Consider the following 14,111-nt stretch of genomic DNA (forward strand, 5'->3'; position numbering starts at 1 on the left):
GAAGTGACTTACGGTGATCCGCAGCTGCTTTCACGGGGTTTGCAAGGGGAGAAATTATCAAAGCATTAAATTCGTTTGTGTAGCATGATTTTTTCTGTCTAGCTTAAATGAACTTGCACTGCAGCCTCTGTGAAATAGTTTGCTTTGTGTCTACTAATCTACTTTAATTCACCTGATTTATCATGCAAATGCTAGAACTTTGATGTTGCTGATGATTTTCATGAACTGAAATTGTAATCGCTTTGGGCAGACTGAATCGTCAAGAGCAAATGCTTTATTGCAGAAGTGCTGAGGTTATAAGGATACTTGCAAATCTCAGACCCTTTTGAGGCTGTGTCTGTGTTATCTTTGTACAAAGTACTTGAAGAGATGAACTTCATTCCGTAGACGTCTTATTCATAAGGTGCAGTACACTGTAGAAAGCCAATTTTTTTTTTGAAGATTTTGCACAAATAATCCCGTACAATTCATTTAATTGGGAGCTGGCCTAAGAGATGATACAATTAAAAAAAAATAATAATAATAATAAAAATTAAATTAAGCATCAAGTGTCCCATATTCTGACAGCCATCCCTAAGGATTTGTTTCTACGTCGTCAGGAGAATACCGAAGCAGCCGGCGAGCTGTCCGAGCGCGGCTGCCGCCCTTTGACCACTGTAGGTGATGTGCACGGAGGAGAGCTGCCACCGCTAGCAAACTGCACCTTGACACTTGTGACAAACTCTTGTGTTTTAGGGTTTTTCGGGGGGTTTTGTTGTTTTTTTTTGTTGTTGTTTTTGTTCACGTGGGGTCGTTTGTTTGTTCTTTTTTTTTGTTTTTGCGCAACGACAAAACTGTGCCAACTCACCGCACCGCACCGGTACTGGCCGAGTGCCCTCAACGGTATAACTTCTAAACCTATCTTACTGTATTGAGTTAGTGGCTATATAGGTATCCGCTTTTTACTATGCAGTTACTGGTGCTATTCTTATTTCGTAATGTGAATACAGACTTCCTTGATCGAAAAAAAAATAAATAAAAATGAAATAAAATAAATAAAAGGGAACCGTTAGGAAGTAGCCGTTACCTGGAAGAGAAAACAAAGCAGGAAAATCAAAGGTTAGGGAAAATCCTGTATGCTGGTACTCCGTAGTGTCGCGAAGGTTACGTCACGCTGGACAAGCACGTTATACAACCGAACTTCTGAACCGGAAAGTAATCTCAGGTGCAAACGAGGACATGGAAGATAACTAAATACTATTGAAATACTCCCAAGTCAAGGAGGTGAAGTAATGCACTGATGTGATATGAACAGTCAGAGTACTTTGCGTCTGTCCTGCAATTTTTTTTTTGTTTTGTTTTGTTTTGTTTCAGATTTAAAAGGAAAAAGAAAAAAGAAAAAAAAAAAAAAAAAGAAAAGAAAAAAAAAAAAGAGGCTTTATTCTGTTAATATGTACCTTTACGATTCTTCGTATTGTATAAAAATATTGTAGGTAATTTACCTTGGGTGCAATGTGTTATGTCAAAAGTTTTTATTTTGATATTTTGTCAGAGAAGCAGAGAGAGAGCAGGAAACGCCGTTTTATGATGTTGTATGTGTGCTTTTAAAGTGCCTCTTTAATATTGTTAAATAAAGTATGAGATGAAAATATGGGGTGGTACTGTAAAATCATACCTGATTAATCTTTTCAAATATATTCCAATATTTTCACAGAATTTCCCTGTCTTGTGTGGCGTTTGTGGGCTCCTTCTCCCCAGCTGTGCTGGCACAGCCCGACCCCAGCCCTGTTCTTGGCCCCTTTCCTGACCCGGCCACGATGCTGCCGGTGCCGCAGGAGGACTCTTGGCACATTTTTGTGGTGTCCCATAGGAAGCAGCTGCAGGAGGGCTTGGTGTGGGTGGTGCCCACATCTCACGGTGCCCATCCCCAGCATCCTCACACCCCGGTCCCCACCACGGGGACATCCACGGGATGGCCATCAGACCCTACTAACATTTCCCTTCCTCCTATACAAGCACCCCATGGCATTTCACACCCTGGCTGTGGCACAGCCCCACGGGTGCCTTATCCGGGGGGGGGCCCAGCTTGGTCAGCCCCAATTTGTCCTCGAGCTGACCTCTGCCGCGCCGCGCTGAGGTCTGGAGGTAGGAGGCTGACACAAAGCCGGGCATATTATATTCTTTAATTACTGTTGCAATCATAACATTTAAACGCTGTCAATGAGAGATAGCTCATAACCGCGGGCTAGAATCCTTGCCACTTGGGGCTTGTAACTAAAACTGCAGGATTAATTTGATTAATTGATAGAATTATTTTCCAAACTACTCTTTTGTTTATGGAGGCTTAAAATGCTTGCCGCCTGCACCCTCCTGGTGTGTTGCAGAGTGGAGATAAAGCGGCTGAAAATAATTAGTATGGCTTAATTTAGGGAAAAAAATAACCTCAAAAGAATTTTGCAGAAAATTTAAAGCAGCACATTTTACTTTGTTTTGGCAGGAAATATTATGGAGTTGGAAATGGGACTTTTATGTTTTCTCTCTCCTATATTTCACCGGGGCTGCAGCCCTACCGGGGAGAGGAGTATTTCACTCCGGTTTGCTGCTGCAGCTCTCCCACACCCCCAGCTCTGTAACGAGGGCACCTGGAGGATAAAATCCCACCGGGAGCAACAGGTTTGTGGTGGGCAAGGTGCGGGGATGCCGTTTGGAAGCAGCCCCGACCTTCCTCCTGCGTGCCCTGAGCAATGCCCACCCCAGGCACCGCTCCCCCTGCGCGCTGCCACGAGCCCCAGCACCAGCCCAGCATCCTCCCTGCAGCTCCCCGAGCTGCTAAAGCCACAGCTGGAATATTTAATTCTTCCTTTTCCCTTCCAAGCTGGGAGATGGAAAAAAAATCCCCCCCAAGTCTCCATCAGCTCCTAAAGCCCCGGAGTTTGCTGAGTCTTGCATTTTCCCGCGCGCATCGACGTTGACACTTGGCAGATTGCAAGGCCCCCACCAGCGTGATGCCAGCAAGGAAGGATGAGCCCTGCTGCTCCTCGCTGCTGTGGCTTTTTTCCAGCTGCTGTTTGCTCTTAGAGCTCCCCCCCAAACCCAGCTGCCCTTTCTTCTAAGCCCTGCATCCAAGTTTCCAAGCTGTAGGTGCTTTAAGCCTCTCCGCCGTGCCAGGCGGATAACGGGATCCACCATGGTTGTCACGCTGCTAGCAGGGGCTGGAGATTTTTTTGTTGCTCTTGAGTCAAATCTGGCCGTTCCTTGCACAGCAGGCATTTAAATCCTGGCCCCCACATCTCCCTTGCCAGGGACACGTGCACCCAGTGCCTCCTGCACGAGTTTAAGGGTGCGAATTGAAAATGTGGAAGCGAGCGGGATGGGGGTGCAGTGCTCCCCATGTGCCAGATCTGGAGATGTGGCTGTAAGGGCCGGGGAAACTGGGGAGGGTTGCAAAGGGAATTTTCCTGGGGGTGAAACCAATAGGAAAAAATAATAAGAAGAAAAACACCACCACCAACAACAAAAAAAAACAGCTCCAAGAGATGATACAACCCTAAAATACCCTGAGTTGGAAGGGACCCCCAAGGATCATTGAGCCCAACCCAAACCCCAGCCTTGAATTTGGGGCTTTCAGCAGGGCATGGGGTTGGGAAAGATTGTCTGCACGTTTCCCCTGGGCTTTGACGCCCCCCCAGGAGCAAGGGGCACCATTTCTTTGCGCCCTGCCACCACCTGGCAGCAGGTGACGAGTGGCAGCAGGGCCAGCTGCGCGCACCGGTAGGTGGCAGGGCCCGCCCGGCACCCAGCCCTGCGGGGGCACCCCGGATGCAATTCCTCCCTTTTAGGACAAAAATACAAAGCCTAAAATCCGACTTTTTGCAGCTGTTCCCGCAGCCCCAGGCAGAGCCCTGCTGTGCCACCCACCGGCACAGCTCCCATGGGTGCCCTGCACCTCTCGGGGTGCCCGGCGCCGCTGCCGCCCGCCCCTCGGCCCTAAAATATGGCCGAGGCAGCGCCTCAGCTTTTTCCATTTACATTCCTCCGCCGACACATCCTCTCCCCGCGTCTCTAATAATATCGCCCCAGATTAATTGGCACTAATACAAATGTACACAGCTCCATAAAAAGATGTCACCTCGCGCACAATGGGGGAAACGGCTGCCGGCGCATTATCTCTGCTCTGCAGGCATGTAATTCACTCCTCGGGAAAACACGCTATTTATTCTGTTCCCCTATAACAATCTCTCCGCAAACACAACGGGATGGGGAAGGGAGGAGGGGGGGGGAGAGGAAGAAAAACGCCACCCACGAGGAGATGTGGTGCTGTCACCGGCAGCCGGCCCCGCGCCACGGCGGGTGGCACCCACGCAGGGGCACCCGTGGGTGTCCAGGCGGGGCGATGGGGTGGGGAGATGCTCGGGGAGGGTCCCACAGCACGGCTCCGGCCGTCAGCCCCATGGTTTCTGAAGGGACTGCAAATTCTCAGGCCCCGGGGGGGATCTCGGAGGGCTTGGGAGGGTGCCAAGGAGCTAATTAAAAGGACACTGGCGAGGAATGCGCAAGGGTGAGGACTGCAACCTGTTCGTCCCTGGGGCAGGGCTGGTGCTGCGGGCAGCCTTTGGCATGTTTGAGGGTTTTTTTGGCTAGTTTGAGGGGTTTTTTGGTGGGTTTGAGGGCTTTTGGGCTGGTTTGAGGGTTTTTTGGCTGCTCGTTGCAGGGTGAGAGGCAGCCACTTGGTGCCCAACCCCATTTGTGCCCGCTCGCCCCCCACCGTAGCCCCACGGATCCGTGTGTTTGTTGGCGTGCGTTGTAACACCTGGTCTGATTTTTTTTATTATTTTTCTTATTTTTGGTGGTCCTTTGGGGATCCAGGAGCCGGACTCAATGATCCATTTGGATCCCTTCCCATTCAGATATTCTATTATCCCATGATAATCCCATGAACTGAAGGGTATCCCCAGGAGGATGCGGTGCGAGCCAGCGCCCTCGGCTACCTGATATTGGTGCAGGGATGCACCCAAGGGTGCCAGCCCCAGCGCCCTGACCCCAAAACAACAAACAAAACCCCAAAGGTGGCTTCGGGGAGCGGAGCCCCCAATGCCCCAGGGGTTCATCTCCGAGCAGACCCGAAGCAGAGGACGGGCAGCACCCGGTGTCACGGCCCCGCAGGGACATTTGTGGGCACTCGGTGACGTTACGCACGTGGCAGGGAGCAGCAAGGCGCTGGAAGCTGAGCCACCAGCCCCGAGCTCTGGCGGTCTCCAGGTCTGCAGCTCGGGGCCAAACGAGGTGAAACCACCCCCCACGCCTCGCTGGGACTTTTGGGGGTGGGCAGACAGCGGGCACAGAGCAAACCCTTCTCCTCCACCTCACCGCCCGCCCTCGCCGGTTTCTCTCGTACCCCTGGAACTCTTCTTAATTCCTAACTTAATTTCTTTTGACATCCTCATTGCCGGCTTGACCTCTTTACTGGAATCATGTGCCGCTTAAAACTCATTATCCCACCATTGAAACAGGAAGCTAATTAAAAACCCTTTAAAAAAAAAAAAAAAAGAGGGGGAAAAATGATAGAGAAAAAAAAAATGATAGAGGAAAAAAATGAGAAAGAAAATAAAAGGAAATAAAATAAAAAAGCACACCCAGCGTTCAGTGGTGTACGGAGAGGGGACATGGCCATGCTGTGCCATCGAGGGCTCCTGCAATGTCCCAGGAGCAGCAGCCCCAGCAAAGCCCCCCCAGACACACCAAGTCTGGGTTTGGCCCCATTTTTTTTGGTTTTCCCTGAGAGCAGAAATTTTCTGGTTGCAGACCCGTTGGCCATGGGTCTTGGCTCCTCGCATGGTGGGATCTGAAGGGCCAGGGGGAGAGGAAGAAGGGGAACTGGGGGGGTGCCGAAATTTGGGGGCAGCACCCTGCAGGCACCCCAAGGGTCCCAATGCAGAGGGGGACGGGGCACAGCAGGATGGGGTCCCCTGTGTGCTAGGGCCCCTCTGTGCACCCCGAGGTGGGGGTCCCAGGTGGGTTTGGGGTCCCTCGGGGAGCTTGGTGGCTCCAAAGGGGAGCTGGAGACCCCAAAAGGGGGGGGGGGCAGGACTCATGGTGCGCCCCAAAAGGGGCAACCAGGGAGGGGTTGGGATCCCATGGGGGGCACTGAGGTCCCACAGGATGCTCTGAGGACCCCAAAATGAGGTCAGGACCCCAAATTGGGGGGGCTGGGGTCCCACAGGACACTCTGAAGACCCTAAAATTATGTTGCGTCCCAAAATTGTGGGGGCTGGGGTCCCAGAGGACTCTCTGAGGACCCTAAAATTGATGTTGGGACCCCAAATTGGGGGGGCTGGGGTCACAGAGGGTGCTCAGAGGACACCAAAATGAGGTCAGGACCCCAGATTGGGGGGGCTGGGGTCACGGAGATGTTCTGAGGACCCCAAAATGAGGCCAGGACCCCAAATTGGGGGGGCTGGGGTCACAGAGGACACCCTGAACACCCTAAAATTGACGTTGGGACCCCAAATTGGGGGGGCTGGGGTCCTACGGGATGCTCCGAGGACCCCAAAATGAGGTCAGGACCCCAAACTGGGGGGGGGGCTGAGGCCTCACAGCAGGACCTTGGGAACCCTACAGGGGGGCGGGGACCCCAAAAATGGGACCCCTATGGGGGGGGGGGTGGCGACCCCACTCCCCCCGCCCCCTCCGCGCCGCGCGCCCCGCGCCCCGCCCCTTTACGCGGCGCGCGCGCGCGCCGGCTACGCCATCCGGTGGGCGTGTCCGTCTGGGAACAGATGGGCGGGGCTGAGCGGCCGCCAGCCAATGAGAAGCCTCGGCGGAGCCCGGCCCCGCCCCCTCGGAGGGCTGGGGCGGGCTCGAGGCGGCCTCGCGCCCCATTGAGAAAAATCCCGCGGCGGCGGCGGCTCCGCTCCGCCGCGCACGGCCCCGGCCCGGCCCCGGCAGCGGAGGGCGGGCGGGCGATGCGAGCAGCCCCGGGGGGTGGGGGGGGGGCTGCTGCCGCCGCTGCCGCCCCCAAAACCACCCCCAGCACCAGCAGCACCCACCCGCCGCCACCACCACCACCACCACCGCCCGCCCAGCAGCCAGCCGGGGCGCCGGGCTCGCCCCCCGCCGAGCGATGTCCAGGAGGAAACAGAGCAACCCCCGGCAGATCAAACGTGAGTCCCGGTTTCCCCCCCCCCCCCCCCCGGTGCTGCCTCACCTCGCTTTTTTTTAATTCTTATTTATTTTTTTCCACACCCCCCCTTGCTCCTTCCCTTCTGCCTCGGTCCTCCCCCGGGAGCCCCGGTCCCGGTTGTGCCCGCTGCGCCCCCCCCCTCGTTCCGTATCCCCGTTCCCCATCCCCATTCCCCGACCCCATTCCCCGTCCCCCTTCCCCATCTCGTCCCTGCCCCGTTCCCCATTCCCAGCTCGTCCCCGCCGCCCCCCCCTTTTTCCCCCTTTCTCCCCCTTTTCCCCCTTTTTCCCCCTTTTTTCCCCTCCCCGCCAGCTCGGTGGCTCCTCCGGTACCGGTTCCCGATGGGGGCCCCCGATAAAGCTCACAAATATTCCGCTCTGCGAGTCCCGGCCCGATAAAGATCTCTCTGTCGGGACGGCCTCAAATTTGGGATCTTATCTCCCCTGCCCGCCGCTCAGCCGCAGCGGGGCCGGGGCTCCCCGGGGCCGCCCACGGGGGTTCCGTCCCCCACGGGGCTCCCCCAGCTCCGTGGGGGCTCCCCCGGCACCCAAAGGCTCCTTAGGGCTGGGGGGGGATTGGGATCCAGGGGGTGTCTCTCCAGGACCCCCCCAGAGCCCCGTTACCGGTGCCCACCAGCGCGATGCCGCGATGTGCCGCTGCGTCTTCCAAGAAATTGGGCAAAGTGCTGGAAGTTTTTTCGGTGCCGGCCTCTGTTGGTTGCTTTTTTTTTTTTTTTTCTTTTTTTTTACCCCCCTCCTTCCTCTCTGTTGGTTTTCTTTTCTCTCTCTCTTTTTTTTTTTTTTTTTTTTTTTCCCCTTGAGTCGATCGAAGCTGCCGATAAGGCCGAGATGCGAGGATAGGGAAGGCTGGCCACCATGTGATAATACAGCTTTATCTTTCTCTTGAAATAATTGCAAGGCTGAGTTGCACCTACCTGTTTCCCTGCCTGGGGTGATTGTTCTGGTGATAAAGCTCAGCTAGACTTTTACCCGGGTAGAGTTAAAAATAGTCCCGGCTGCCTCCTGGATTTTTTTTTTTTTATTATTATTATTTTCCTTTTGGATAATTCCTTTTTTACCTGATTTCCGTGGCTTTCCTTCCCCGTGCCCGGGCAGCCAAGCCCCTCGTGCGGGCGGCTCCATCCCTGGTGGCGATGGAGCACGCGAGCTCCAACTGGGGGAAAAACCAGGAGAAGCCTCTCCGGTAGCCCCAGTAACGACAGCGATGGGGCGATAGCATCCTGCCGGCCCGTGGGCTCCGTGCCACGGCCACGAGGAGCCCACGGAGAGGGGGGCAGAGGGGGCTACGGGGGGCGCTGAGCCTCGGCGGGCGCGCTGGCGGGGCGCGGGCGGCTCGGCTCTCCCTTCCCCGGCTGCTTTCTGCCGAGATGTGAAGAAATGATAAAGTGGGAGGCTGATCTCAGGCCGCCAGCGATGGCCAAAACTGATTAAAAGCTGAAAGCTTGGAACCCTTCCTGTATGTGTCAACATGAAAACAGTCATTAGAGACGTGGAGCGCCGCGAGAGCGCGTTTCGGCTGCCTCCGACTGCTCTCTCCTGAGGAGGGAAAGTATGCATGAATCAGGGCTCTGGTAACCAGACTCCTCTAATGTACAGACCGGACCTGTTTCCACAAAGTCTATCCTTTTTATCATCTCGGCTGGAGCATTAAAACCTCCTCCAGATTCATATCTGCTTATTTTATTTTCCTCAGTGACGCTATGTTCTCTCTCTGTCTTCATCTCTCTTTTTTTTTTATTATTATTATATTTTTTTTTCTTTTTTTTTTCTTTTTTTTTTTCTTTTTTTTTTTCTGAAGCCCGATGAGCAGCGCCGATAAGGGCTCGGAGGGGAGATCGCAGGGAGAGCGGGCGATCGCCAAGAGCGATAAGACAAAGATCAGACCCTGGACTATATTTAACCAGCTGCTTTAACCTTCTCCATCAGCTTTTTGTGCCCAAGCCTTCCTGACGCAGCGACTTTCCCCGGGGATGGCTGTGTTGGGGAGGGGGTCCTGAGCCCCCCTCCTGGATGCAGGGTGCTGCCTGGATCCCCCCGGCAGCAGGAGGGCTCTGCCAGCCGCTGGCAGCTCCCCGCAGGCTTTTCAGCTGGTGCCAAAACCTTTTTCATTCTGCAGGGGCCCAAATGCCTGATACCTACCCCAGGGGACCGTGCCTGGGGGGGGCGGTTGTGGCTCAGCCCCCCCTTTTCCATCAGCAGTGCTGAAAACGCAGCAGCCTCCCTGCAGCTGCTGCTGCTGCTTTATTTTAATTTTGTTTTATTTTTTTTTTTTTTCTTCTTCTGCCTTTTGTTCTGCTGGTAGATAGATGCGAGGGGCTGATAGAGAGCAGGAGCTGATCTCTCGCCCCGATAGCCTGTTATATTTATTAACTTCAAACAGGGGAGCGCGGGCACGGGGCTGAGGAGCGAGGCTCCTGGCAGCTGCGTGTGCGTGCGCTCACAGCGCCGGGTCCTCAGATGGGGGAACTGATAAGCCGCAGATTGATCTCCTGCTGCTGATGTGCCTCTCGCCGGGTGCTGTTGTTTTAATACATGTGTGTTGTGTTGGTTTTTGTGTTGTTTTTTTTTTTTGTTTGTTTGTTTTTTTTTATCCCCCCCATCCTAAATTAACTGGAAGCGAACATTTTTGTAGTAGTTTGCAGGAGCCTGCCTGTGTGTTTTATTTTTTTTCTTTTTTCTTTTTTTTTTCTTTTCCCTTTCTATTCTGCTTTCAGCTAGAGTAGATCTGAGCTCCCGATAAGCGCGGAGGCCCGATCTCCATCCTGATAAAGATTGCCAGGGGAGATAAGGGCCACTTATCTCTCCCGACCAGACTGGAGCAGGATTCGCTACAATAACAAACACTGAAAAGAGGGGCAAAAGGGCTCCAACAATTTGTTCCACTGCAAATGTGATTAATGCAGGCGCTCTAATTATCTGATGGGGGGCAGCTGCATGTGTGTTTTCCTTTCGCAGGGTGTGTTTTTATTCACCCCCCCCCACATGCTGGTGCTCCGAAACAAGGCTGGTGTAGAAGCCGAGCTCTCCTCAGCGCCTTTTATCACCTACAGATGTTGCATTAGTTCGAGGGCTGACTTTCTTTTTCGATCGCTATCGCCCCGTCCTGCTCCGCGCAGCAAACACACGGCGGTGGTTGGGTGCTGTTGTTTTTCTTTTTCTTTTCTTTTCTTTTTTTTTTTTTTTTTTTTTTTTTTTGTTGGGGGGGGGGGTTGCAGCGCAGTCACATTTTTGCGTGGGGATATTTTTTTAATTGCTATTAGATGGTGTCAGATAGCGGGCGAGATCTGCGCTGCTCAAACCCTGCCTCCTTCTCGACGGGGTGGCGGTGGTGTGTTTTGGGTGTTTTTTTTTTTGTGTGTGCGTGCTTTTTTTTTGTTGTTTTTTTTTGTTTTTTTTTATTCCCCTCCCTCGCTCAGCTCTGCCTGCGGGCGCTGCGTGCCGGGGCCGTGGGAGCCATCCTTCCCGGGAGCGGGGTGCTTGTGGAAAGCCGGAGTGCATTTCTTGTCAAGATTACAGTAGCCGGCCCAGAGCCTATTTTTAGTGCCGGCGTGGTAACCCCGTGCCTTTTGATCCTCCCGGCACGCCTCCTGCCCTCTTCTCCTGCTGTTTGCTCTCTGAGCGGTCCTTTCCTTTCGGTAGCGTGCAGGTGACTAACTACCTCCGCTTTCTGATTTATTTTATATATTTTTTTTTAAATATATTTTTTTTTTCCCCTGCTGCTGCACTTTTCCATCCACCGCCAGCCTCCGCTGCTCCGTGCCTCGCTTTCCCCCACGGGTGCCTGCCGGGGAGGGATGCTCCAGGACGGGTGGGCGTTGGGCTGGCTGGGGTGGCGGATTTTTTTTCCCCCCCTGGGCTGCTCCGCTGGCTGGGGAGGGTTCCCCGCCTCGTCTGCAGGGAGGACCCGAGGACAGGGGCGGCCTCCCAAAACCGGTATTTTCTGCGATGCCGGGGGACCGGGGCCGGCCCCCGTGGCTGTCCTGCTCCCACGGGTGCTTGCCACCCTGCGTGCCAGCCCCTCCCCTCTTGTGCAAGCCCCTCGGAGGCGCTTGCCAGCCGTGACTCAGTGCCAGCCGTGTTGGCACGGGTGCCAAGCCCCGTGGCACCTCTGCCCCCGCAGCCGCTGCTGTTGGCTCCTTGGGATGCGAATCTGATGGGGAGGACCCATCGTGGTCCTTGGGGTGTCCCCGTGGCGTGTGGGGGGGTCCCCAGGGTAAGGTGGTGATGCTCTGATGGGGGTGGGACACATCCAGCAGGGCCACAGCCCCTGTTTGAGCCCCTGGGTAGAGGGGTTCAACCAAAAATGGGTGATGCTGGAAGGTGGGAAGGGGCTGTGGGGTCCCACGGAGCCGCTGTGGGGTCACCAATCTGCCAGGGGTTTGGGTGCGTGTGTCCCGATGGGCCCCAGGTGTGGGAGAGGAGCTGTCCCCACGGCTGGGGGCAGAGGGGGTGGCTCATCCCTGCGTCCCCCTGAGCAATTTGATCGCTGTGGTGCGAAGTCTTTGGGCTGTGCCAACGAGGGGATGCCCCGTGGGTGCTCCCCTCGCGGCGTGCCCATCTCCAGGCCTTGTTAAAGGGTTTCTCCCCTTGTTAAAGGGTTGTTTCTCCCCAAAAAGCCCCCAGCAGCGGGTCTGGCTGCACGTGGGATGCCGTCCGGGTGGCAGCGCAGCAAAATCTGTTTGCCAACAGCATCCTGGTCGTGATGGGCTCGGCTTCCAGGGCCCGTGGGGAGATGGATGGGTGCTGCCCTTTGTGCCCTCTGCTCTTCCACCCCCATGGAGACGTCCCCAAAGGGCTGCAGGGAGCCACGGGGAGCCCCTGCTGGGGCTGAGGGGCTCTGGCTCCGGACTCGTGCAGTTGGGCAAGGTCTGTGTTTTCCCTTCGTGAATCAAGGCCACCGAGCAAGCTGCAGCTTCCCCTTTCGCCGAGTTGCGAGGCGGCCAGCTCGGCGCTCGGGGCTGGGAAGGGAGCAGCGGTTTCCCCCGGGGGTGCCGCAGGAGATTTGCGCCGTGCTGCAGGTGGGACAGCCCCGGGGACACCGTCTGATGGTGGCATCCCGAAGGAATCACCGTGCCCTTGTCTGCCTCTGCTGCCTGCTGGTGATGGGGACGTCCCTGGGGCATCCCGCAGAGGAGCCGTGCTCCCATCCATGGGGTCAGTGCCACCCCCATCCGTGACAATGACGATGCTCCTGAGGTGCCCAAACTGGGATCAGCGGTGCTGGCGAAGCCTGGGGATGGAGCTGCCGTCTTTTTCGTGGTGTTGGTGGATTTGGGGTCAAATACGCCCTTTCTGAGCAAGGGAGGAGGATGCTTGCCCTGCCCGCTGCTGTTCCCACTGCAGCCTCAGAAAACGCAAGCTCTGGTGGTGCCGTGGAACAAAACCAGCCTGGATTTTCCCACGTGGTGAGAAGGGAAAGCCCAAAGGCACGGCTCAGGGCACTGCAGGGGGATGGCAGGAGCAGAGAAACCTTCTGGCTTTCTGCATTTGGGAAGAAAAAGTGACAAATGCCTCTGGCACCCAGCACCAACTCTTGTTGGCCAGCTCTGCGCATCCCGCGGGCACCCAGGACCTTGGGTTTGATCCCTAGGAGGGGGAAGAGGAGGCTTCCTCCCTCCCCGCGGAGAGGAGCACGGATGGAAGCAGAAGGCCAAGCTCTTATTTATTTTTTTTTTTCTGTGCCACGTCCCATGACCGTTTTTGCTGCCTGACTCAGGACTTTTTTGGACGCTCCGGCTTGGCGAGGCCGATGTCCTGCTTCGTGTTTTATCAGAAAAGTTCAAGTGTTTCGGGGGTAATAAAGTTCCCTCTTCCGATTGCCGCGGCAGTGAAGGCTCCTCATTGTTCCTGTAGCAACATGTTTTTTTGGGAAGGGATGAAATGCCGAAAGGAATGCAACTGCTGACCTTGGGCCGCAGTAGGGTTAAGGAGTGTGTGCCTATGAGTCACTCCAGATAAGAGCCTTCCACGGCTTTTTCTTCTTTTTTTTTTTTTCCTCCAAAATAATTCTTTATCTCCCCTTTCTCACATCGACATATTTTTCTTGACATCTCCCATTCAGCGGCGCGCGGAGGAAACGCGCCGCCGCGATCTGCGCAGCTGATGAGACGCGGCCGCATTGTCTTCGCCTTCCGAGCGGGGGGTCGGGCGGCGATTTCGGGGACGTGTGGGACGGGGACAGCGCCGGTGACATCCCCGTGGCACGTTTGGTGCCACCAGCACGCGGCGTGCGCCCTGTGCAGGGCGGCATCACCCACCCCCGGAGCTTTATTTAATTTTTTTTTCCTGCTTTCGGTGCCTTCCCCTCTCCTTCTCCACCGGGAAGTTCGGCCGCTCGCGCGCTGCTCCGTCTCCCAGGCGAGGCCTCTCGTGCTACTTGCAGCTCCTATGATAATGCGGAAAGTTGAACTGGCCCCATTACTGCGCTGCGATGGTTGCCTCGATAACGCCCCGATAATGGCAGCGATAGCAGCGGCTCGGTAGCCAATGGCTCTGCCGCTCCTCCCATTAACATTCCCCACCACGGCCCGGCTCGGAGCTGCCTATCTGCTCTCCATTTCCACTCCTCCGCTAGATAAGAATGGAAATACTGACTTCATAGCTCACTGATTAAAGTGTCTGGATTTCTTGATAATACACAGATAAATTATGTTTTTCAAAAAGAAGGTAGGGAAGGGAGTGCGAGGGGAGGGAAAAAAGCTCCAGTCCATTTTTATTATTTTTTTTTTCCCTTCCCTCTTGCTCAGGGACGGACCAGAAAGAGGGGTGCTGCGGATTTTTGGGGCTGCGGGGCCGGGTTGCATGGGTTTATGTGCGTTGGGTTTGCTGGAAGCACGTGGGGCTGTGCACCTCCTGGTGCTGCCACCAGTCCTGCTGCCGCTCCGTGCCTCCTGCTCCCAAAATACCGTGGCCACTCGGTGCAGCCACAGGCG

General features: G+C 55.2%; 1 protein-coding gene across 2 annotated transcripts in view; it reads left to right on the top strand.

Moving 5' to 3' along the window:
* The first annotated feature begins 6,890 nt into the window (after positions 1–6,890).
* ZFPM1 (zinc finger protein, FOG family member 1) overlaps positions 6,891–14,111 on the top strand; it is a 31,692-nt gene continuing 24,471 nt past the window's right edge. For both annotated transcript variants that reach the window (XM_082769754.1, XM_082769755.1), the window contains exon 1: positions 6,891–7,139. In XM_082769754.1, coding sequence (XP_082625880.1) covers positions 7,100–7,139 — 40 coding nt within the window. In that variant the 5' untranslated portion in view covers positions 6,891–7,099. The remainder of the gene's footprint in view (positions 7,140–14,111) is intronic.

This window comes from Aythya marila (assembly GCF_965140915.1).
Source record: "Aythya marila genome assembly, chromosome: 12".
NCBI classification, from domain to species: Eukaryota; Metazoa; Chordata; class Aves; order Anseriformes; family Anatidae; genus Aythya; species Aythya marila.